Raw genomic sequence first — 22,532 nt, forward strand, 5'->3', positions numbered from 1 at the left:
CTTTTAGCATCAGTCTTCTCCCAATCCATCCACAGTTTCCCTCACTCCATCCCACTTACCTGACAGCCATCACTGACTACCCCTTTCTCCCTTCTCTCCCCTAGTCCTGGCCCAACCCAATCCTCCTTCCCAGCCCCCCTGGCCCACCCTGCCCCACCCCACAGAGCTGCACCCCCATCCCCCGCCTCCATCTCTGGGCCCATCAGCCTTTTATCCGCCATCTTTCTCCCTAGTCCTCATATTCTCCCTCCACTGGCCTCTCCCGCCCTCTTCATCCCACCTACCTCCACCCACCCCCTCCTCTCCTGATTCCCCCTCCCTTCAGCCCCGCCCCAGACACACAGGGAGGAATCCAGGGCTGCAGCAAGGGTCAGGTGGTCAGCCAGGGAGGGAGGCGGCATCTGCTGGAGAGACTCACAGACAGACAAGGACACACGGACACAGAAGCAAGGACACAGCCAGGCATGCACGCTCCCCACTACACAGTTGCACACGCACACCCTCATCTGTGCACTCAGTCTCCCCACCTTGGCTCTCCTGTTCCTCTCCTCCTCCCAGCCTCCCATGCCTGCTCCTCTACATGAGGGGCTGTACACACACATACACTGCAGCCCCACGCTGTGACACTGCGGAGCCTGCACGCGCGCGCACACACACACACACACACACACACACACTGCAGAGCTCCCCCATCCAGGCCTGGAAGGAGAAAGAGAGGTCATCTGGTGTCCATCCCAAAGCCTGGACCTATCTGCACCCTGCCAGGGAAGCAGGAGGGCCTCAATAACCCCAGACGCACTAACATGAGCTCTCACAGACACACCCAGATGCGACTGCAGACTTTCAGACACTACGGGCCCCACACACTCGCTGCCAGGGCCTGACCGAGCCAGCAGCTCTCATACACACATGCAACCGTGCACATGCAACCGCACAAGGTCAGGCGGAGATGCTGAGGGCTGGCCCACGACCTCGCTGATCCCCGCACACAAAGCCATGTCAACGTGCGCCACAGACCCCCCGCCGCTCCCTGCGGCCCCGCGCACACATTCGCAGCAGCCCCACGACCACATGCATTGGCCGGGTCAGCCGGCTTCCCGGGTCTCGCAGGCCTGGCCCCGGAGGGCAGGGGTTCCGGCGCCCCCGCCCCCCGCGCACACCCAATGTCACCGGCCCCACAATGTCACACGGAAGCGGCGCCCAGCCGGCCCAGCACCTACCCCCATCTTGGCGGCTCCGCTGGGAGAGAGCCGGGCGGGCGGGGCGGGGGCCTCTGGGAGGGCTCAGGCGCAGGCTTGGGCTGGGGGCCTCTGCAGCGCCCGCGCCTCGGTCGGTGCGCGCGTCCGTCCGTCTGTCCGTTGGTCCCACCGCACAGAGGCTGCGGCGGCCGCCGCCTCCGCCTCCTCATATGCCCGCGTCCACGGGAGGGGGGCGGCGCTGGCCAATCAGGGGCGCCGCCGTGCAGACGGACGGCCGGCGGCCCCACCCCCGGTACTGCAGCTGTCCTCCCCCTGGGCTCCGCAAAGTGGCCGCGGGGCCGCGAAAGAGGAGCGCTGCGGGGGTGGGGGGATTCCCGGAGACCCCCGCAATAGGGGACCTGGAGACCCCCTCAATACGGGGTAGGGCCTCCAAGGAGGGGCGCTCAGGGAAAGAGAACCCCGGAAATCCTCTCATTGTGGGGGTGTGCCACCACCGAGAAGGGTACGCTGTGGGGGGGCGGGTGGTGACACGGGGTGGGAGGAAAACCCGGTGAATCACTGCAGTGTGGCACCAGGGCCCCTGGAGACGGTGGGGGGTGGTGCTGTTCAGGGAGCGGGCCCTGCAGGAGGTGAAGTTGGAGGGGAACACAAGAGAGCAAGAAAGGCAATTGAGGAGGGGAGATGGGGGGAGGAGCCCGGAGATTCCTTCACTGTGGGTGCCCCCCAACTACGCCTGAGCTATCCAATGAGCCACAACCACACAGGGTATACGGGAGACACAACACGGTGGAGGATGGCCCCAGGAGACCCAGAAAATGCCCAGTGTCACAGTTACACAGGACCATCACACTCATAGCCCAGACGCTAGGGACATGCACACACCACAGGGTTGCACTCACATTCCATCACATGCCAGCATGTGCCCTCACACACATACCACCCCATCACACACAGAGTCTCAAACATATAGGAGTGAAACACACACAAGGCACACACCTTACACACCCATCATACCACAAGATAATCACAATCACAGTCACAAAGTGCTGTGCAGACTAACATGGACACTCCGAAAATCACAGACTCACACATCACACACTCTACCACACCTGACCTCCCACCATTTCACATAGAGACCCACACCGTGCAACCCAGAAACCAAAACACACCTGCACTCAGCACCATCACACACACACAGGCCTCACACTGCCTCCAGACACATTACATCAGCCTTTGTGGACATCGTTGCATGATCCCACAATGTTGTACACATCCTCACACACACTGCTCCCTAGTGTGTCTGGGCATGAGCAACAGCCCACAGTGCAAAATTGCCAATGCTAACTGTGAATGACAGACAAAAAGGTGCACACACTTACACACAGCACAATAATTCAAACACAAGTCACACGACACCCACACATCTCCCACACATACACACATCACGTTATTGCAGCACTATCGCAGACATCTTTGTTGCACCTCCAAACACACCCCAACGCCCTCACCCACATGACACACAGCCCTCATCACAGTATATGTACACACACAGACGCACAGCCGGCACCCACACCCCAGGCCTGCCGCCGACACACAACACCCCATCAGTCACCCCACTGGAGCCCAAGAAGTTGAGGCCTCCCCACTCACTCCAACACCACTTTGTTCTAGGAGGAACACCCCAGACTCTCCCTGGGGATGGTAGAAGAGGAAGAGAGAGAGACACAGAGAGCATTTGACCTTGTAGCTTTCTCAGAATGTGGGTATCCTCTCCACCTATGGGAAAGGAGATGTAGGAGACACAGGCAAGGGATGGGGAGTGAGCTTGGTGTGTGAGGGTGGGTGGGTGAAGGTTGAGGACCTGGTGCAAGGAAATGTGTGAAAGGCTGAAGGCCAGAGAGAGGTACAAAAACAGAGACAGAGATTCAGAGCCACAGCATATGAACAGAGATAGGGCCAGAGAGTGAATGGAGACTTTCCCCAGTGCCCAGAGCCCCATCCCAATCCCGTCCTCTGACCCGTCCCCATCTTTCTCGCTGTCCTTTGTTGCCATGGTAACAGGGAGGCTGCCTCTGCAGCAAAGGAGGTTGGGCCTGCAGACTGGGCTGTTGCCATGGAGACAGGGGGAGGAGCCACATCTTTTAACCCAGATGCCTCGCCCCCAGATGCCCCCTCCCCAACTCTGCCCTCTTCCTGGGGGAGGGAGAGCCTATCAACATATCCTCCGTTCCTTCTCTTGACACCTTGGCCTAGAGGCATGGGCCTGGACCATCGAGAATGGGATTGGGGAGATGGAGAAGCCTGGGGAGGTGGGAGAGGCCTGGATTCCAGGAGATTCTAGGCTCTCTCTACTCTTGCTCTCCAGCTGGGCCGGGGGAGGCCTCAAGTCCTTCCCATCCCACCTCAGACACAAGCTCATGTCCCCCCTCATGCACTTCCTCCTCAGGCACGAGCCTGATGAGACTGATGACTGTGCATCGTGCTCCCGGTGAGGCTCTGCAGAAGTGAGGGGGGGGCGGTGAGGAGGAAAGACTGGGAAGGTCACAGGGATAAAGGGAGATAGGGGAGATAGATGTGAGAGGCGGAAGGAGAGACACAGGGGGAGAAACAGACAGGCAGCCCAGAACCAGAGAGAGGCAGATACAGACAGATTGAAAAAGACAGAGAGATTGGCAGATGCAGAGATGAGAACACGGAGACAGAGCAACGGAAGAGTTCAGTGAAGGTGACAGAGACAGAGGGAGGTAGAGAGCCAGGCAGAGACAGGCTTGGTAAACTAGGGAGACTCAGAGATAAAGGCCAGGGGGAGACTCTGAGCAGAAACCTGGTAGGGGATGGGGGACTCAGAAATGGGGGAGAGACCCCAGAGGGAACTGGCCTCGAGGCATTGGGACAGAGAAGGGGAGAAACCAAAAATGTCTGTAATCATGTTCTTCTAGTCACCTCGACAGTCCAGCCCAAGGGCAGAAACATTGATTGGAGTGTGTAAGAGACAGAGATGTAAGACAACAAAGAGAGGCTGGTGCCCGCCCCCACACCTGTCCGAGGGGCACACAGGCAACCAGGGTCTGAGACGCAGAAGGGGACGGGTGGCGACGGGGGGCGCTGTGTGTGGGGAGGGGTCTCCCGAGGTGTGGCCGGCCTGCCAGGACTGCGCAGGACAGGTAGGCCCTGGAGGACAGTCGGGAGCGCTGGGCTGAGGCTGGCCAACTGGGTGCTGAACGGACAGCTCCCAAGCCCCGGGCCGCCGCCCAGGGATCGGCCCAGCCTGGCTTTCTCTGGGACCCTTCCAGTCGGGTTTTCCTCTCCGTTCCAGCCCCCTCCAGGCTCCATTTAGTTTTTTATGGCTTCCTGTCTCTTGCCTCAATTCCAGGTGTCTCTTACCCTCCCGCTTCACCTCTGGTCTCAGCCCTCTATTCCTTCTCCACCTCACCCAGCCTCTCTCCCTGTCTCGCCGGCTCTGTGTCCCCCAGCTCTCTCTCCCCATCCCTCTCCCGCCCACTCTGCCCCCTTCGTTGTCTCTCCCCATCTCTGTCTCTCGCCATCCCTCCATCTCTCCCTTTCTGCTCGGCCTCGTTTTGACTCTTGCTGTGTGACCTTCACTCGTCCTTCCTCAGCTGCAGTTTCCACAGAAACCTCCGGCGGGGCGAGGGAGGGCGGGGACAGAAGGCGGACCCACCTTTCTCCTGCGCCATCAGCCCTTCAGCCTCTCCCACCCCTGCCAGCCCGCCCACCCCCCCAGTCTACTGGGATTCCTCACTTCCTCTAGACTTGGGGGCTGGGGAAGTACATTTTCAACAGAAACACGGGGGTCACAGTCACAGACAGTTGAAGATGGCCTCGCGGATACGTGCACACACGATCACAACGTCACTGAATCACCCCGGCCCAGGCACACACTCGCCACCCCAGGCACGGCCACACTAAACAGCTCACTGGCCCTCCCCTCCCCCAGCCCCATCTGCTTTCTTTCTGTGTCTCCGCTTCCGGTGTCTCCGCGTCTCCAGATCCCTGCATCTCTCCATCTGTCTCAGGGTCTCTGTCGCAGCCTCCCTCTGTCCTGAGAGAAGGTCAGTGGAGAGGGGCCAGGTGCTGGAACCCCGGCTGGCCTGCAGCCTGTAGGCAGGGCCGAGGGTGGAGAGAGCATAGAAGTAACCATCGAGGCTCACTCCGGTTCTCGGCAGGTGCCCCAGGGACCCAAGCCTCCAATGCCCTCACACCCCCAGGAAATGAGAGCCGGTATCCCCAGTTCTGGGGTTTTGTTCTTTTTTTTATTCCAACAGGGGCTGAGATGTGGCAAGGGGAGGGATGGGGGCCCAACTGACCCCCTCCCTGGGGGGGTCTCATAGAAATTCCGAGGTTTCTCCCCCCAAAAAAGAGAGGAAGAGAAGAGTGGAGGGGCACCAGGGGACACCCATCTGTCCAGAGGCCCTCCCCACCTCCAGAAGCGTGGGGGGCTGCGTCAAGTCTTGGGAAGTCTGAGCAGTTCCAGAATGGGGTCCTCCCCGCTGACTGCTTTCCGTTTCCCAGAGCGGCCCCCGAAGTCCCCAGCCCCTGGAGTCCTCGGTTCCTGCGCCCTTCTCGCCCGCGGCACCCTCTTGCGAGTCCACTGGGGGGCGCAGGCGGGCTCCAGAGCCGGGCCTCGGACTTCACCGGGAACCAAAGGCAAAATCGCGGCGTCCGGGGCGCCGGCGCACAAGTCCTGTCCCGCGCCCGCTGGGGGAGCGGGGACTGCTGGGGCCTGGGGCAGACCCCGTCCCTGCGGTCAGTTCGGGCGCCAGAACGGCCCCGCCCGTGGTCACTCGTGCTCCGCCAGCTCCCGGGAACCGGCGGGGCCAGGCCGCGGCCGGGGCGGGCTGGTGGCTTCGGTGGGGGCGCCCAGGCTACGCGGGGGCGCGCCGGCCCCCGAGGCCCGCAGCGCCTGGATGCGCCGGCACTCCTGGCAGACGCGCACGTGGGTGCAGGGGGTGGGGGCAGCGGGTCGGGCTCCGCTGGGGGGTCCCGGGTCGTCCAGGAGGCGCTGCGGGCCCCCGTGCGCGCCGCCCGCATCCCCGCCCGCGCCGGCCGAGTACAGCTTGCCGTTGCTGAGGCGCATCTCGCGGACTGCGCGCAGCGACAGCAGGGCCCGGCTCGGGCCGCCCGGGCGCCGGCGCCGGCGGGAACGCGACGTCTTGCGGCAAGACACGGCGTGGCGCAGCTCCTGCAGCATCTCCTGGCACACCGACACCTGGGGGCGGCGCGGGCGGTCACCGTCCCGGCGCAGTCCGCCTCCCGCCTCCCCCAGCTCCTCTCCACACCCCACTCCTCCTCCTCCTTTCTTCGGCCGGGTCTTTCTTCCTTCTGCCCTCGCTTCCCTTCCCACTTCTCTTCCCTTTATCCCCCCCGCCCCGTGTTTTCTGCCTCCCCTCTCCACCTCTCCCTTCCTGTCTCCCCACTTATCTCCAATGTCTCCATTCTTCTCTGCGTTTGTTCCTGAATCTGCCCTTCACCTTCCACCTACGCTCCTCTCTTTCCTCTGGTCTTTTCACTCTAAATTTTCTCCAGTTCTTCCCTCCTGATTTCCCATCCTCTGCCCCCATCCATGCGTTCATTATTGCAAGGCATATTTACCCGTGGCCTGCTGTGTGCCTGGCACTGTTGTGGGCACTGGGGATATATGGCAGAGAACGAAACAGACAGAAGTCCCAGCCTTCGTGGAGGTTATACTCAAGTGTGCAGACAGAAGATAACAAACATTCATGTAGTATGTTAGGCGCAATGAGTGCTTTGGAAAGAAAATCGGGAAGAGGCCTAAGGTGTATGGGTAGGGAGTGATGATGAATTCTGAGACAGGGCAGTCAAGGAAGACCTCACTGAGGGAAGGATCCTTAAATAAAGACAGGGTGAGCCACGTGGAGACCTGGGAGGCCAGCATGCTGGACAGATAACCAGGCAGGGCTGGAGTGTCCAGGTGGGAGCGACTTGGCACGTCTGAGGCACTGCAAGCAGGTCAGCCTGGCTGGAGGGGGGCGTGCACAGGGAAGACAGGGAAATGAGGTCAAAGGCGGGCTGGCTCTGCTAAGGCCCATAAACCATTGGAAGGATTTTTGGCTTTCATTCTGACAATCAGAATGGAAGAGTCAGATGGGAGCCATTGGAGAACTTTAGATACAGGACTGCTGTGTTTTCACAGGATCACTCTGGAGCTGTGTTGAGAACAGATTGTAGGGAGGCCAAGGGTAAGAGCAGGGAGTCCATGGAGGAAGCTATGACAATAACTCGGGCAGGAGATGGGGGTGGCTGGACCAGAGCGACCTGAGAAGGGGCTGGATTCTGGACATATTCTGAAGGTGAAGCCAATAGGATCTGCTAAGAGATCAGATACGGGGCATGGAAGAGAGGGAATAGTGAAACAAAAGTCCAATATTTTGGCCTGAGCAACTGGAAGGACCAAGTTGCCTCACGGGTGGGCAGAAGCCCAATATTGGACACATCGCATCACGTGCACACCTATCAGACATCCAAGTGGAGATGCCAAGTGTGGAGCTGAAGTTGCAGACCTTGGCTTCAGGGGAGACACATATTTGTGGGTTAAGGCAGGCAGCCCTCAAGATCCCACCTCCTGCATCCATACCCCTGTGTAATCCCCTCTGACGGCGTATCAGAGCTGGTCTGTGTGACCAACAGAATTAGGCTTGGCAATTGCACATTCTGTTCCACCTTGCTCTCTCTGATTACTCACCCTGGGGGATCTCAGCTGCCATGGTATGAGGACACTCAAACAGTCCTTGGAGAGGCCCTTGTTTGAGGAACTGAGGCCTCCTGCCAACTGCCATGTGAGTGTATTCATCGTGTTTTTTATTTTCTGTGTCTTAGGATGTTTTGACACTTTAAACATCTTGCAGGCTGGGGAGAGACTACCCCTCCCAGAACTAGCCAAGCCTAAGAGATAGCAGAGGGCTCAGCTGCCTTTCATGTGCAAACCAACCAATCCTGAGTCTATACCCCCAACCTCCCCTTTTACCTAACTCTCACATACCAAGCCAATATTCTTCCTGCCCTAAATCAACCCAGGGGCCAGGTACCAGATAACTAGGGCCAGCCCCTATAGCCCAGAGTCCACTGACATTATTCAAACTGGTCAGTTGTAAGCTGTTTCCCCTGCCCTGCCTTGCCTTTCCCGAGGAAACCCCAATAAAGGGTGTGGGCTGCTGGCTCCTGCTTCTAGTGTTTCCCTTGTGTCCCCTTCTCCTGGGAAATGTTAAGGAATAAAAACCATTTTTCTTTCTTTTTCTTTTTGAGACAGTCTCACTCTGTTGCCCAGGCTGGAGGCAGTGGTGCGATCTCGACTCACTGCAACCTCCGCCTCCCAGATTTAAGTAATTCTCCTGTCTCAGCCTCCTGAGTAGTTGGGACTATAGGTGTGCACCACCATGCCTGGCTAATTTTTGTATTTTTAGTAGAGACAAGGTTTCACCATGTTGGCCATGCTGGTCTTGAACTCCTGGCCTCAGGCGATATGCCCTCCCAAAGTGCTTGGATTACAGGCATGAGCCACTACACCTGGGCAAAAATCATCTTTCAATGAAACTGGTCTCTCCATGTTGTCACTTGGCTACTTCCAGAAACTAAAATCCCATGGGGACATTTGGGACAGTGAGCCATCTTAGAAGGGAACCCTCCACCCCTTGTTGAGCCTTCAGATCACAGCAGTCTGGTCAAAAAACATGACTATGATCTCACCAGAGACCCACGGCAGCCAGAAACATTCAACTAAGCTGCTCCCAGGCTCTGGACCCACAGAAACTGTGAACCAATGGAAGCTGGCTTTTTAAAGCTGTTAAGGTCATTTTTATGATAGCAATAAATAACTAACACAAGAGTCACCAGCACATAGCGGGTCTTAAGAGCCATTTGGCTGGTGGGATCACCGAAGGAGTAGAGAAAGACCGAGAAGAGAAGCAGTATAAGGACTGAGCCCTGGAGCCCCACAACAGAGGCTGGGGAGAAAGAGAAACCCAACGAGGGAGTCTGGGAAGGAGTGACCAGAGAGGTGGGAGAAGGGGAAGAAGGGGCTTTGAGGACTGAGAGTGACTGGCTGTGCCGAAGCCCATTGCTACCTCATATAGATGAGGCCTGAGACCGGGAATTTCAGACGTGGAAGTGTTGGTGACAAGAGTGGCTTCAGTGGAGTGGCGGGGACAGATGCCAGACTGGAGTGGGGGCAAGAGGAAATGGGAGGAAAGAAGAAACTGGAAACATCAGGGAGACCCCCCACTGCTGCCAAGGCTGTAAAGAGAAGGGGAGAAAGTGGGTGGTGGCTGGGAGGGAAAGTGAGGTCGGGAGAGGGTTTCTTTAAGACTGGAGAAATGACAGCACATTTGTATGTCGGTGGCCTGAATCCAATAAAGAGAGGATAACTGATGCTGCAGGAGGAAAGGAGAGACTTGCTGGAGGGATGTCCTTGGGAAGGCAACCTGGACACAGGGGGAGGGCACCTTTACTAGCTGCATGGACAGCTCCTTCAGAGGAGTCCTCGAGCCAAGTGCAGAACACTGGCAGGCAGCTGGATGCAGAGCCAGGGTCTGGGGAGTAGATGTAAGGTCAGCCGCTGGATGTGAGGAGGGGAGGAAGGGCTGGAGGCTGACAGAGAGAGGGGAAGTGGGGAACCAGCAGTCCAGGGGTGCAAGAGCACAAATGGGTCTGAAAATGCAGGGGTGTGGCTGGGCGGCCCCCAGGGACACGGAAGCAGCCCTCCTGAACACGGTGTGGGACCAGACCAGGGCTATGTCCCCTTCAGGTTCCATCGTCTACTGTTTCCTCACCTGTTTATCCTCTTCTTTTTTTTTTTTTTTTTTTTTTTAATTTGAGACGGAGTTTCCCTCTGTCACCCAGGCTGGAGTGCAGTGGCACGATCTCAGCTTACTTCAGTCTCCACCTCCCGGGTTCGAGCGATCCTCCCACCTCAGCCTACCGAGTAGCTGGGATTACAGGTGTGCGCCACCACGCCCAGCTAATTTTTGTATTTTTAGTAGAGACGGGGTTTCACCATGTTGGCCAGGCTGATCTTGAACTCCTGACCTCAGGTGATCTGCCCGCCTCAGCCTCCCAAAGTGCTGGGATTCCAGGTGTGAGTCACTGCACCCGGCCCTGTTTCTTCTCTTATTTCTTCTTGCTTTTCTGCCTCTGTGGCTCCCCACATCCTGTCCCTCACCTCCTCTCCCTGCATCCTCATCGTTCCCTGTACCTACTTTTCCTCCTGTTCTTCCTCACGCGCTGATTCTCTGGCCCCATCAGCTCTCTTACTTCCCCACCTCCTGCATTCCTCCGCCCTTCTCACGATCCCCACCACCCTCCACGTATGGCTCCCAATGCCACGATCTTCACGCACCTCAGCCCCTGGGGGTCCCTGTTCCTGCCCATCCCCGCCCCCAGCCTCCTCACCTCCTCGGACTCTGCTGACCTCCGTGTGGACCATATGAATTCCATGACCGCCACGAAGACAGCAATGATGAGGCCACAGATGAGTACGACAAAAATGCCACCAATGTTCTCCATGCCCAAACCTGGGGGGCAAACGGAGTTGGGGAGTCATGGTGTCGGGGCCGTGTGGGAAGGGGGCTGGGAGGGGGCTGTGGGAAGGGGACATCACACGCAGAAGCTGACCTTTAGCTCGATGGTCCTCCTCCTTGGGGCACCGGCCCCCCTCCCACCATTTGCGCTTCAGGATCTCCAGCCGGTTGTTCTCCTGAAGCTGCAGGATGGCCAGTGTGATCTCATCCCGGAACGGGGAGCCTGGGTGGGCACATGAGGGGCTGGACCAGCCATCGGAGCCCCGCAGCCCTGCCCGCCCCAAACCCCAAACTGTGCCCTCACCACAGCCTTCCCCCGCTTCCACCACGTGCCCGGGGTCTTCCCTGTGGCCTCCCCTCACCCACCCCCACCCCGCCCAGTCTCCTCTCAACCCAGCAGCCAGAGAGACAGTGTTAGGAAGAGTCACAGGCCACGCCTTTCCTGTGCTCAGGACTCTCCGTGGCTTCCTGTTGCAAGCTCCTCCCCTCAGCCACTCTCAGACACCCTCATCCCCACAGCTCTCAGCTCCAGCCCCACCAGCCTCCTGGATGCTCCCCAAATCCATCACACACAGTTCTGTCTTAGGACCTCTGCCTCTGCCTGGAATGTTCCTCTCCGCACTTCATCCAGGTCTCTGCCCACATGCTGGCTCCCCAGGGAGTCTATTCTGATGACTTTATTTAAAATGGCACCAAGCACCCCACTCCCTGTCAGTGTCTTCCCCTTAATTTACTTTGGAGCAGCTGTTACCACCTAACACTGTATTATATGGCTATGTGTTTATCATCTGTCATCTGCAGCCCCGTCAGGGTATCACAGGGTATCACAGCATCCAGTGCGGGACTTGGTATGCAGTAGGACACCAGACGAATCCCCATCCACACCTCTCCCTGGACCACCTCTCCTCCCCACCCTCAAGTCCTGCCCTTAAGCTATCCTTGGGTTTCAACACCCCACACACCCTATTCTATACTTATTTCTTCATTGACTAAGATACTTCCTGACCATCTACCACAGAATCAGAGACATGGGCAGGTGAAGGTGATTAATATCTACCAGGCACCAACTGTGTGCCAGACCCTGGGTTTACTCAGGTCTTATGATGATCCTGTGGGGCAGGTATTCCCACCTGAGGCAAGTGTTTCTGAATGAGGAAAGCGATACACTTGCTTAAGGCTGTGCGCTGGGTCAGGGAGGAAACTGGGATTTCTTTTTTTTTTTTTTTTGAGACAGAGTCTCACTTGGTTACCCAGGCTTGCATACAGTGGCATGATCATTGTTCACTGCCACCTCCACTTCCTGGGCTCAAGTGATCCTCCTACCTCAGCCTATAGCTGAGACTACAGGTGCATACCACACCTGGCTAACTTTTTAATTTTTTGTAGAGACAGGGTCTTGCTATGTTGCCCATGCTGGTCTCAAACTCTTAGGCTCAAGTGATCCTTCTGGCTTGGCCTCCCAAAGCACTGGAATTATAGGCATAAATCACAGTGACCAGACGGAACTGGGATTTGAATCCAGGTTGGTGTGACTCCTGGGCCTGTCCTCCAAGCACTAACCTACACTGCTTCCCTGGCACCGACTCACCTACAAAGCTGCTAAGATCTGGGGCAATTTGCTATGCAGTAATAGATAACTAATACAGGTGTCATCAGTACGTGGATGATTTTAAAAGTCAAAATGCCAAAATTTGATGACAATTTGGTCATGATTTCCAGCACTGAGTCCTGGAAAAACATGTCCTGGGCCACACGACGTGGCTCATGTCTGTAATCCCAACACTTTGGGAGGCCGAGGCGGACGGATTACCTGAGGTCAGGAGTTTGAGACCAGCCTAGCCAACATAGTGAAACCCCGTCTCTACTAAAAATACAAAAATTAGCTGGGCGTGGTGGCGGGGGCCTGTAATCCCAGCTACTCGGGAGGCTGAGGCAGGAGAATGGTGTGAACCCAGGAAGCAGAGCTTGCAGTGAGCCGAGATCGTGCCACTGCACTCCAGCCTGGGTGACAGAGCAAGACTCCGTCTCAAAAAAAAAAAAAAAAAAAAGTGTCCTGAAATGTAAATAGGCAATACAAGTCTCCCTACCAGATCCCTCCATCCTTCCCATCCATCTTACAAGCATTTTTCAAGCACCTGCTCTGAGCCAGGCTATAGGTTTTATGCAGGAAATAGGAAACAAATAAGACCAGGTCCTCACCCCCTCAAGGGGCCCTTGAGGGAAGACAGCAAGCCCCACCACCCACATATACTGAATTGTACACACAGTCTCACTGAATTCTCCCAATAGCTCTGCGAGGGCTAGATTGCTGCTAGGCCTGGTTTTGTAGGTTGGGGGCACAAAGGCTCAGGATGGTGGTGTCACCTGTCCAAGACCATACAGCCAGGAGGCCACATGCAACACACCCAGCCTGCCTCGGGGGTGCCTGGCCTGGTCCTGGGCCTGCTCACAGGTGGTTTCGGATGCCCATGGCCCCGCTGTGTTCCACACCACGCTGTGCCGTACCCAGCGGCATGCCGATGCCGTAGCCCTTGGTGTCGAGAAGTCCCCCAATCTGGGTGAGGTTGCAGTTGAGGCGCCGGTGGTACTCGTTCATGGTGGACTCGAGCAGGAAGGCATAGCGGGAGTTGAGGACGCGGGCGATGCCCTCTTCTGTGCTCTTGACGAACACGCTGGGCTGCTTCGACTGCATGTAGTTCCACATGCGCTGGTACGTTTGGTACCGTGAATTCTGGGCAGGGGAAGACAGGGGAGGGTCTTTCCAGCCGCTTCCTTTCCCCGAGCCCTTCCCGTCCTCCAGGAAGTCTCCCTCAACCCAGGAGAGTTCAAGGTGATCAAAGGAAGACAGAAAGAGCCAAAGCAGAGGAGAGAGATGAGACGGACAAACTGTCCAGGCCAGGTCCAAGGCATCCCCACAGCCACTGTGCCCACCACCCATCTGGGGGCCCGGTGAGTGCACCTCCACCTCCTCCCCCTTAATCCTCCAGCCAGTGACCCCTGCCCAATTCAGGCCTCCTTTAGACCACTAGGACCTCCCTGCCAAGCCTGCTTTCCTTTTCTTTCCCACCACCCCAAAATAAAAAGGATCAAGCACTTTTCACCTTGAAGGGCCTTCCCTTCTCTCTGTCAGCCCATATTCCTGGTCCTGACCCTTCCAGCAGCCTCCTTGATCCCATTTGGCCCATATGACATTGACATTTGATACCACATATGCCTCCCTGCCCTCATTCCCCAGTTCCCTAGCCAGCCAGCTGTGATCCCCATGACAGAACGTTTTCTGCTCCCCAGCCTCCAAAGCTGCTACTGATAGTCAGTCCCTCTGACCCAGGAGACCCTGCCCAGACCTATCCTGAGCTGCTCTGCATGGCAGGGATCCCAATACCATGCCCAAGAGGTTCTGGTAGCCCCACCTGGAAGAAGGTCATGGTAGAGCCAGCATGGATGGTGCCGTACTCGATGTTGGTCTGATCTGCCAGGTCATCGGCCGACTCCACAGGCACCTCCATGCGCTGCACGGTGAGGAAGGCGGCCAGGTTGGCCGTGTAGGAGGAGATGATGATCAAGGTGAAGGCCCACCTGAGGGGTGGGAGGGGTGAGCCATGGGCTGGAGCCACCCCTGCCACCCTGCCCCCGTGGCCATGCCCCCCATTGGTGGTGTCCCTCCCAAGTGACCCCAGCATCCAGAAGGCTCAGTGATTGCTGGGTGCAGAAGCAGGGAGTGTGGATTCTGAAGCCAGACTCCTTGGTTGTAAATATTGCATCTGGAGATTTCTACTTCCAGATATAAAAGAGTAAGATGGTCTGGAAATACCTTCCCACCATAAACAGCTAAAGAGCTGGATAGAATACACGAAACTTTTTTTGTTTGTTTGTTTTGAGACGGAGTCTCACTCTGTCACCCAGGCTGGAGTGCAGTGGTGCGATCTTGGCTCACTGCAAGCTCCGCCTCCCGGGTTCACGCCATTCTCCTGCCTCAGCCTCCTGAGTAGCTGGGACTACAGGCGCCCGCCACCACGCCCAGCTAATTTTTTTTTTTTTTTTTTTTTTTTTTTTTTTTTGAGACGGAGTCTGGCTCTGTCGCCCGGGCTGGAGTGCAGTGGCCGGATCGCAGCTCACTGCAAGCTCCGCCCCCCGGGTTTCCGCCATTCTCCTGCCTCAGCCTCCGAGTAGCTGGGACTACAGGCGCCCGCCGCCTCGCCCGGCTAGTTTTTTTGTATTTTTTCAGTAGAGACGGGGTTTCACCGTGTTCGCCAGGATGGTCTCGATCTCCTGACTCGTGATCCGCCCGTCTCGGCCTCCCAAAGTGCTGGGATTACAGGCTTGAGCCACCGCGCCCGGCCTTTTGTATTTTTTAGTAGAGATGGGGTTTCACCGTGTTAGCCAGGCTGGTCTTGATCTCCTGACCTTGTGATCCGCCTGCCTTGGCCTCCCAAAGTGCTGGGATTACAGCCATGAGCCACTGTGCCCGGCCTGTTTTGTTTTTTTGGTTTGTTTTTTGTTTTTTGTTTTTGTTTTTTTGAGACGGAGTCTTGCTCTGTCACCCAGGCTGGAGTGCAGTGGCACAATCTCAGCTCACTGCAAGCTCTGCCTCCTAGGTTCACACCATTCTCCTGCCTCAGCCTCCTGAGTAGCTGGGATTACAGGTGCCCTCCATCACGCCCGGCTAATTTTTGTATTTTTAGCAGAGACGGGGTTTCGCCATGTTGGCCAGGCTGGTCTCAAACTCCTGACCTCAGGTGATCCACCTGCCTCAGCCTCCTAAAGTGCTGGGATTACAAGCGTGAGCGACCATGCCCGACCAGGAAACTATTTAAAGACATATTATTAGTTCTCAGCAGTGATGAAAGCCAACAGTCTGAAAACAGTGAGAATGAAGAGGATACTTTATGTTTTGTTGAAAATAGTGGCGAAAGGGAGTCATTAAGTGGAGACACAGAAAGTCTGTCATGTGACAATGCATTGTTTGTAATTGACACAACTCCTGGAATGAGTGCTGATAAAAATTTTTACTTGGAAGAGGAAGACAAAGCAAGTGAGGTTGCCACTGAGGAAGAATAAGAAGAGGAAGAGGGTGAAAAAAGTGAAGAAGATTCATCAGACCATGACGAAAATGAAGATGAGTGTAGTGATGAAGAAGACTTACTAAACAGCACAAAGGCTAAATTTCTAAAGTTGACAAGCAGCAGCATAGACCCTGGTCTGAGTATCAAGCAGTTAGGTGGTTTGTATATTAATTTCAATGCAGATAAACTACAGTCTAACAAGAGAACCCTAACACAGATCAAGGAGAAAAAGAAAAATGAGCTTCTGCAGAAAGCTGTCATTACACCTGATTTTGAAAAAAACCACTGTGTTCCACCATATAGTGAATCAAAGTATGAACTTCAGAAAAAACGCAGAGAAGAACGACAAAAAACAGCAGGGGATGGCTGGTTTGGTATGAAAGCTCCAGAAATGACAAATGAACTGAAAAATGATCTCAAAGCACTGAAGATGAGAGCCAGCATGGACCCAAAGATTTTACAAGAAAAATGATAGACCATCCTGGCTAACCCGGTGAAACCCCGTCTCTACTAAAAAATACAAAAAACTAGCCGGGCGAGGCGGCGGGCGCCTGTAGTCCCAGCTACTCGGGAGGCTGAGGCAGGAGAATGGCGTGAACCCGGGAAGCGGAGCTTGCAGTGAGCTGAGATCTGGCCACTGCACTCCAGCCTGGGCGACAGAGTGAGACTCCGTCTCAAAAAAAAAAAAAAAAGAAAAATGATAGAGATGGCTTCCCCAAGTACTTCCAGATTGGAACCATTGTTGACAATTCAGCTGATTTCTACCATTCACGAATTCCCAAGAAGCATAGGAAAAGAACTATTGTGGAAGAACTGCTGGCTGATTCTGAGTTCAGAAGATACAGCCGAAGGAAGTACTTAGAGATCATGGCTGAAAAAGCAGCAAATGCAGCAGGAAAAAAGTTCCGAAAGAAGAAGAAATTTCGCAATTAAGATTTACCAAGCAAACTGCCACATTTTATATCGCCCCTTTATTTACTTATTAAAAGCGTTTTGAAAACTAACACCATCATCTAAATTAATTTACCATAGACTGGCCCTGTTCGTACAGGAATTTCTATTTGGAAAAAGTTGATTTGAGAATCGATTACATGCCCTTAGAAAATAGGGGTGTCTAAAAGACCCACCCTGGTGTAGACTCGTTAAGGGAAAAAAGGAAAAAGAATCTCAACCATTTTAAGATAACTGATGGTTTGTAAAGTTTTCAATGCTTAAAGAAAATTTAAAAGATAGGATAAAGTTTGCTAACATGTTCAAAGAACTTTATAAAAATGATCAAAGATATATAAACATTATTGTAATTTAAAAAAATAAAAATAAAAATAAAGACATAGGACAACAGACATTGTAGAACTGTGATTCCTGAGAAGAGAAACAAAATGAGTCTTATCATTGTCCAGGCTGTTTGGCTGGATTTAATTTATAGGAAGGGAAGCCCAAACAGCCCAGCAATCCTGCTGAGTTGCAGAGATGGAGACTGGCGATCAGGCAGGCCAAGATGGCTGGAATCTGGGGGACAGAGTACCTGAGAGGAGGGAGCTGTGAAGAGAGAGAGGGTTCAGAAACCGGTGGTCCCCTTGAGTCTTTGACTGAATATCAATCTGTGCATGCATGGGGTGAAACTCTGTGGGGCTGGACAAGAGCAACTTTCAAGGAGAGAATAATTCTTAAGAGTTCACACAGGGCTGAGAGCCTTTTGAGTTCCCTCCAGCCAGAGTAGAAAGATTTCACTGAATACATGAGACATTCAGTAGAGACCCAAAAGTGTAACATACTAGAAATAGGATTAAGTTAGCCCTAGAATAAAGGCAATGCTAAAGCTGTCCTAAAAGAGTTTAAAAATAGGCCTAGAAGGATCAAAGTAATTCACAAGTAACTTAACTAGATTCCAGGAAAAGTCTCTAATACCCTTTAGAGAAATATATTCAGCAATGTAAACAATGTCTGTTATGTAATTTTTCTTTTTTGAGATGGAGTCTCACTCTGTCGCCCAGGCTGGAGTGCAGTGGCACGATCTCAGCTCACTGCAACCTCCGCCTTCCAGGTTCAAGCGATTCTCCTGCTTCAGCTTCCTGAATAGTTGGGATTACAGGCACTCGCCAGCACACTTGGCTAATGTTTGTATTTTTAGCAGAGATGGGGTTTCACCATGTTGGCAGGTTGGCCTTGAACTCCTGACCTCGGGTGATCTGCCCGCCTTGGCCGCCCAAGGTGCTGGGATTACAGGCATGAGCCACCAAGCTTGGCCTATTATGTAATTTTGTTTGTTTGTTTTTTTTTTTGAGATGGAGTCTCGCTCTGTCACCCAGGCTGGAGTGCAGTGGCGCGATCTCGGCTCACTGCAAGCTCCGCCTCCTGGGTTCACGCCATTCTCCTGCCTCAGCCTCCCATGTAGCTGGGACTACAGGCGCCCGCCACCACGCCCAGCTAATTTTTTGTGTTTTTAGTAGAGACGGGGTTTCACTGTGTTAGCCAGGATGGTCTCGATCTCCTGACCTCGTGATCCGCCCGTCTCGGCCTCCCAAAGTGCTGGGATTACAGGCATGAGCCACCGCACCCAGCCTATTATGTAATTTTTTTAAAAAAAAGACCAGGTTGGGCACGGTGGCTCACACCTGTAATCCCAGCATTTTAGGAGGCCGAGGTGGGCGGATTGCTTGAGGCCAGGAGTTCAAGGACAACCTGGTCAACATGGCAATACCCCGTCTCTACTAAAAATACAAAAATTAGCTGGGTGTGATAGTGCACGCCTGTGATCCCAGCTACTTGGGAGGCAGAGGCACGAGAATCGCTGGAATCCAGGAGGTGGAGGTTGCAGTGAACCAAGATCACCACTGCACTCTGGCCTGGGCCACAAAGCAAGACTCATGTCTCAAAAAAAAAAAAAAAAAAAAAAAAGACCAGGTAAACAAAGGTGCAGGAAAATGTGACCTATAACCTATAACCAAGAGAAAAATCACTCAATTGAAACAGACCCAGAATTAACATAGATGATGATGGAATTAGCAGACAAGGACATGAAAACAGCTATTATAAATATGTTCAGAATGCTCAGGAGTCTAGAGAAAACCATGAACATAATGAAAGGAACAGAAGACATAAAAAAGAAGTGAACAGAACTTTTAGAGAATGAAATACACACATCTGAAAGAAAAATTTTACTGAAAGGGATTAACAGATTAGACACGGTAGCAGAAAAGCTGAGTGAATTTGGGCAGGCACAGTGGCTCATGCCTGTAATCCTAGCACACTGGGAGGCCGAGGCGGGAGCATCACTTGAGGCTGGGACTTTGAGATAAGCCTGGTCAACATAGCCAGACCCTGTCTCTACAAAAAAATAAAAAAATTAGACGGGTGTGGTGGTGCCTGCCTATAGTCCCAGCAACTTGGGAGGCTGAGGTGGGAGGATCACTTGAGGCCAGGAGTTTAAGGCTGCAGTGAGCCTGATCGTCACTGCACTCTAGTCTGGATGACTGAGTGAGACCTTATCTTTAAAAAGAAAGAAAAAAAAAAATCCCAGCACTTTGGGAGGCCAAGGTGGGAGGATAAGCTGAGTTCAGGAGTTTGCGAACAGCCTGACTAACATGGCGAAAACCCGTCTCTACCAGAAATACAAAACTTAGCCAAGTGTGGTGGTGCATGCCTGTGATCCCAGTTACTCAGGAGGCTGAGGGAGGAGAATTGCCTGAACCTGGGAGGCGGAGGTTGCAGTAAGCTGAGATTGTGCCACCGTGCTCCAGCCTGGGCGATGGAGTAAGACTTTGTCTCAAAAAAAAAAAAAAAAAGAAAGAAAGAAAAAGAAAAGAACGGTGGCTCACGCCTGTAATCCTAGCACTTTGGGAGGCCGACGCGATGGGTTGCCTGAGCTCAGGGGTTCTAGACCAGCCTGACCAACATGGAGAAACCCTGTCTCTACTAAAAATATAAAATTAGTCGGGCGTGGTGGTGCATGCCTGTAATCCCAGCTACTTGCGAGGTTGAGGCAGGAGAACCGCTTGAACCCAGGAGGTGGAGGATGCGGTGAGCTGAGATCGCGCCACTGCACTCCAGCCTAGGTGACAAGAGTGGAAATCCATCTCAAAAAAAAAAAAAGATTAGAGAATTTGAAGACTGCAATAGAATCTATCCAAAATAAAGCACAGAAAGGAAAAAGTGACTGAAAATGAGCGCAGAGCCTCAATGGCAAAAAAATCTGATGAAGTAATGGCCTACAACTTTTCAAATTTGATGAAAACCATAAACTTGCAGATCTAAGCTCCATAAACCCCAGGTAGGCTAAACACACATATTTATAAAACGCACCAAGACACATTCTAATCAATTGCTGAAAACCAGCAATAAAGAGAAACATCTTAAAAGCAGCTAGAAGGGTGGAAACATATTACATTCAGATAATCAAAGATAACATGGGTGCCAGTCGACTTCTTGTCAGAGAGTGTGCAAGCCCAAAGACGATGCAACATGCTGAAAGAAAAATCAAAACAAGCTGTCAACCTAGAATTCCACAGCAGGCAAAAATATCCCTCAAAGAAGACACACTAACACATTTTTCATACAAAACCAAAGCTGGGAGAATTAATTGCCAGCAGACCCGCACAGCAAGAAATATTAAAGGAAGTTCTGCAGCTAAAAGAAACACAACACCAGATAGAAACGTGGATGTACCAGAAGGGGTGAAGGGTACCCTCTTCAAATGGTAGGTTTGTGGGTAAATAAAAAAGATATATTCCTCACTTTCAAATTTCCTTATGAAGCATTTAGTGATTTTGTTTTGTTTTTGAGACAGGGTCTCGCTCTGGGGTGGAAAGACATGAACATAGCTCACTGTAGCCTCAGCCTCCTGGACCCAAGCAATTCTCCCACCTCAGCCTCCCACGTAGCTGGGACCACAGGCACACATCACCATGCCTGGCTAATGTTTCTTATTTTTTTGTAGAGGTGAGGTCTCGCTATGTTGCCCAGGCTGGTGTTGGACTCCTGGGTTCAAGCAATCCTCCCACCTCAGCCTCCCAAAGTGTTGGGATTATAGGCGTGAGCGGTGCACCACACCCAGCTGCATTTACTGTTTAACACACACACACACATACACACAAACCTAATGTATTATGGGGTTCATAAGATATGCAGAGCTCAAAAGATGGGAGGGTGAGAGGAACATATGTTGTCAAGGTCTTATATCTTATGTGAAATGGTATAATGTTACTTGAAAATATTTTGTAATAAAGATGCATATTGTAAATCCAGAAAACCACTAAGAAAAATAGAACAAAGAAGCATAGTTAACAAGTCAAGAGTAGAGATAAACAGAATTTTTTTTTTTTTGAGACGGAGTCTTGCTTTGTCACCCAGGCTGGAGTGCAATGGCTGGATCTCAGCTCACTGCAAGCTCCGCCTCCCAGGTTTACGCCATTCTCCTGCCTCAGCCTCCCGAGTAGCTGGGACTACAGGTGCCCGCCACCTCGCCCAGCTAGTTTTTTGTATTTTTTTAGTAGAGACGGGGTTTCATCAGGTTAGCCAGGATGGTCTCGATCTCCTGACCTTGTGATCCACCCGTCTTGGCCTCCCAAAGTGCTGGGATTACAGGCTTGAGCCACTGCGCCCGGCAACAGAATCTTAAAAATCCCAACAGGCCAGGCACAGTGGCTCATGCTGTAATTCCAGCACTTTGGGAGGCCAAGGTAGGCAAATTGCTTGAACTCAGGAGTTTGAGCAGCCTGAGCAATGAAGTGAGATCCCGTCTCTACAAAAAATAAAAAAATTAGCTGGGCATGGTAGAGCGCACGTATGGTCCTAGCTGCACAGGAGGCTGAGGCAGGAGGATGGCTTGAGCCGAGGAGTTGTATTCGTGCCACTGCACTCCAGCCTGGGTGACAGAGTGAGACCCTGCCTCGAAAGAAAAGGAAATAAAAAGTCCCACTAAACCCTCAAACATAGAAAAAGAGAAAAAGGGGAACAAAGAACAGATGGGACAAATAGCAGATTGGCAGATTTAAACCTAACCATATCAGTAATTACATTAAGGGTAAATGGTTTGAACCAAGGGTTGGCTAACTATGGCCCACAGGCCAAATCTGGCCTGCTGTCTATTTTTGTACAGCCCCATAAGCTAAGAATGGTTTTTACATATATATAGTATATGTATATGTACATACGTATATACATATACGTATATATACACATATACATATACTATATATATGAAAAAACCTATATGTATAATCACTCCAGCCCGGACGACAGAGCGAGACTTCGGAGTCTCGCTCTGTCGCCCGGGCTGGAGTGGGCTGGAGTGCAGTAGCACGATCTCAGTTCACTGCAACCTCTGCCTCCCAGGTTCAAGCAATTCTCCTGCCTCAGCCTCCCAAGTAGCTGGGACTACAGGCACACACTACCACGCCAGGCTAATTTTTTGTATTCTGGTAGAGATGGGGTTTCACCTTGATGCCCAGGCTGGTCTAGAACCCCTGAGCTCAGGCAATCTGCCCACGTTGGCCTCCCAAAGTGCTAGGATTACAGGCGTGAGCCACCACACCCGGCCGGTTTTCACATTTTTAAATGGTTAAAATGAAATCAAAAGAACAGGCTGGGTGCAGTGGCTCACACCTATAATCCCAGCACTTTGGGAGGCCAAGGTGGGCGGATCGCTTGGGCCCAGGAATTGAGACCAGCCTAGGCAACATGGCAAAACTCTATCTCTACAAAAAGCCAGATTTGGTGGC

At 53.2% G+C, this 22,532-nt stretch overlaps 2 protein-coding genes and 2 pseudogenes across 11 annotated transcripts in view; 1 reads left to right on the forward strand and 3 right to left on the reverse strand.

The window, feature by feature from the left end:
• LOC105495619 (ATPase Na+/K+ transporting subunit alpha 3) overlaps positions 1-1,381 on the reverse strand; it is a 31,087-nt gene extending 29,706 nt beyond the window's left edge. For 2 of the 3 annotated variants that reach the window (XM_071088175.1, XM_071088174.1), the window contains exon 1: positions 1,221-1,381. In XM_071088175.1, the coding sequence (XP_070944276.1) occupies positions 1,221-1,226 (6 nt within the window). In that variant the 5' untranslated portion in view covers positions 1,227-1,381. Of the gene's footprint in view, positions 1-527; positions 603-1,220 lie in introns of those variants that run through there. The other variant, XM_071088173.1, reaches the window with a different exon arrangement.
• A 4,067-nt stretch (positions 1,382-5,448) lies between these two features.
• Positions 5,449-22,532, reverse strand: part of LOC105495618 (glutamate ionotropic receptor kainate type subunit 5) — an 83,792-nt gene continuing 66,708 nt past the window's right edge. For 7 of the 8 annotated variants that reach the window (XM_071088170.1, XM_071088171.1, XM_071088168.1 and 4 more), the window contains 5 exons: positions 14,161-14,326; positions 13,256-13,481; positions 10,845-10,973; positions 10,623-10,744; positions 5,449-6,426 (listed from right to left, as the gene is read on the reverse strand). In XM_071088170.1, the coding sequence (XP_070944271.1) occupies positions 5,998-6,426; positions 10,623-10,744; positions 10,845-10,973; positions 13,256-13,481; positions 14,161-14,326 (1,072 nt within the window). In that variant the 3' untranslated portion in view covers positions 5,449-5,997. Of the gene's footprint in view, positions 6,427-10,622; positions 10,745-10,844; positions 10,974-13,255; positions 13,482-14,160; positions 14,327-19,944; positions 20,278-22,532 lie in introns of those variants that run through there. The other variant, XM_071088169.1, reaches the window with a different exon arrangement.
• On the reverse strand, positions 6,594-10,588 carry LOC139360549 (uncharacterized; annotated as a pseudogene).
• Positions 14,350-16,313, forward strand: LOC139360494 (deoxynucleotidyltransferase terminal-interacting protein 2 pseudogene; annotated as a pseudogene).

Source organism: Macaca nemestrina, chromosome 20 (genome assembly GCF_043159975.1).
Source record: "Macaca nemestrina isolate mMacNem1 chromosome 20, mMacNem.hap1, whole genome shotgun sequence".
In the NCBI taxonomy this organism is placed as follows: domain Eukaryota; kingdom Metazoa; phylum Chordata; class Mammalia; order Primates; family Cercopithecidae; genus Macaca; species Macaca nemestrina.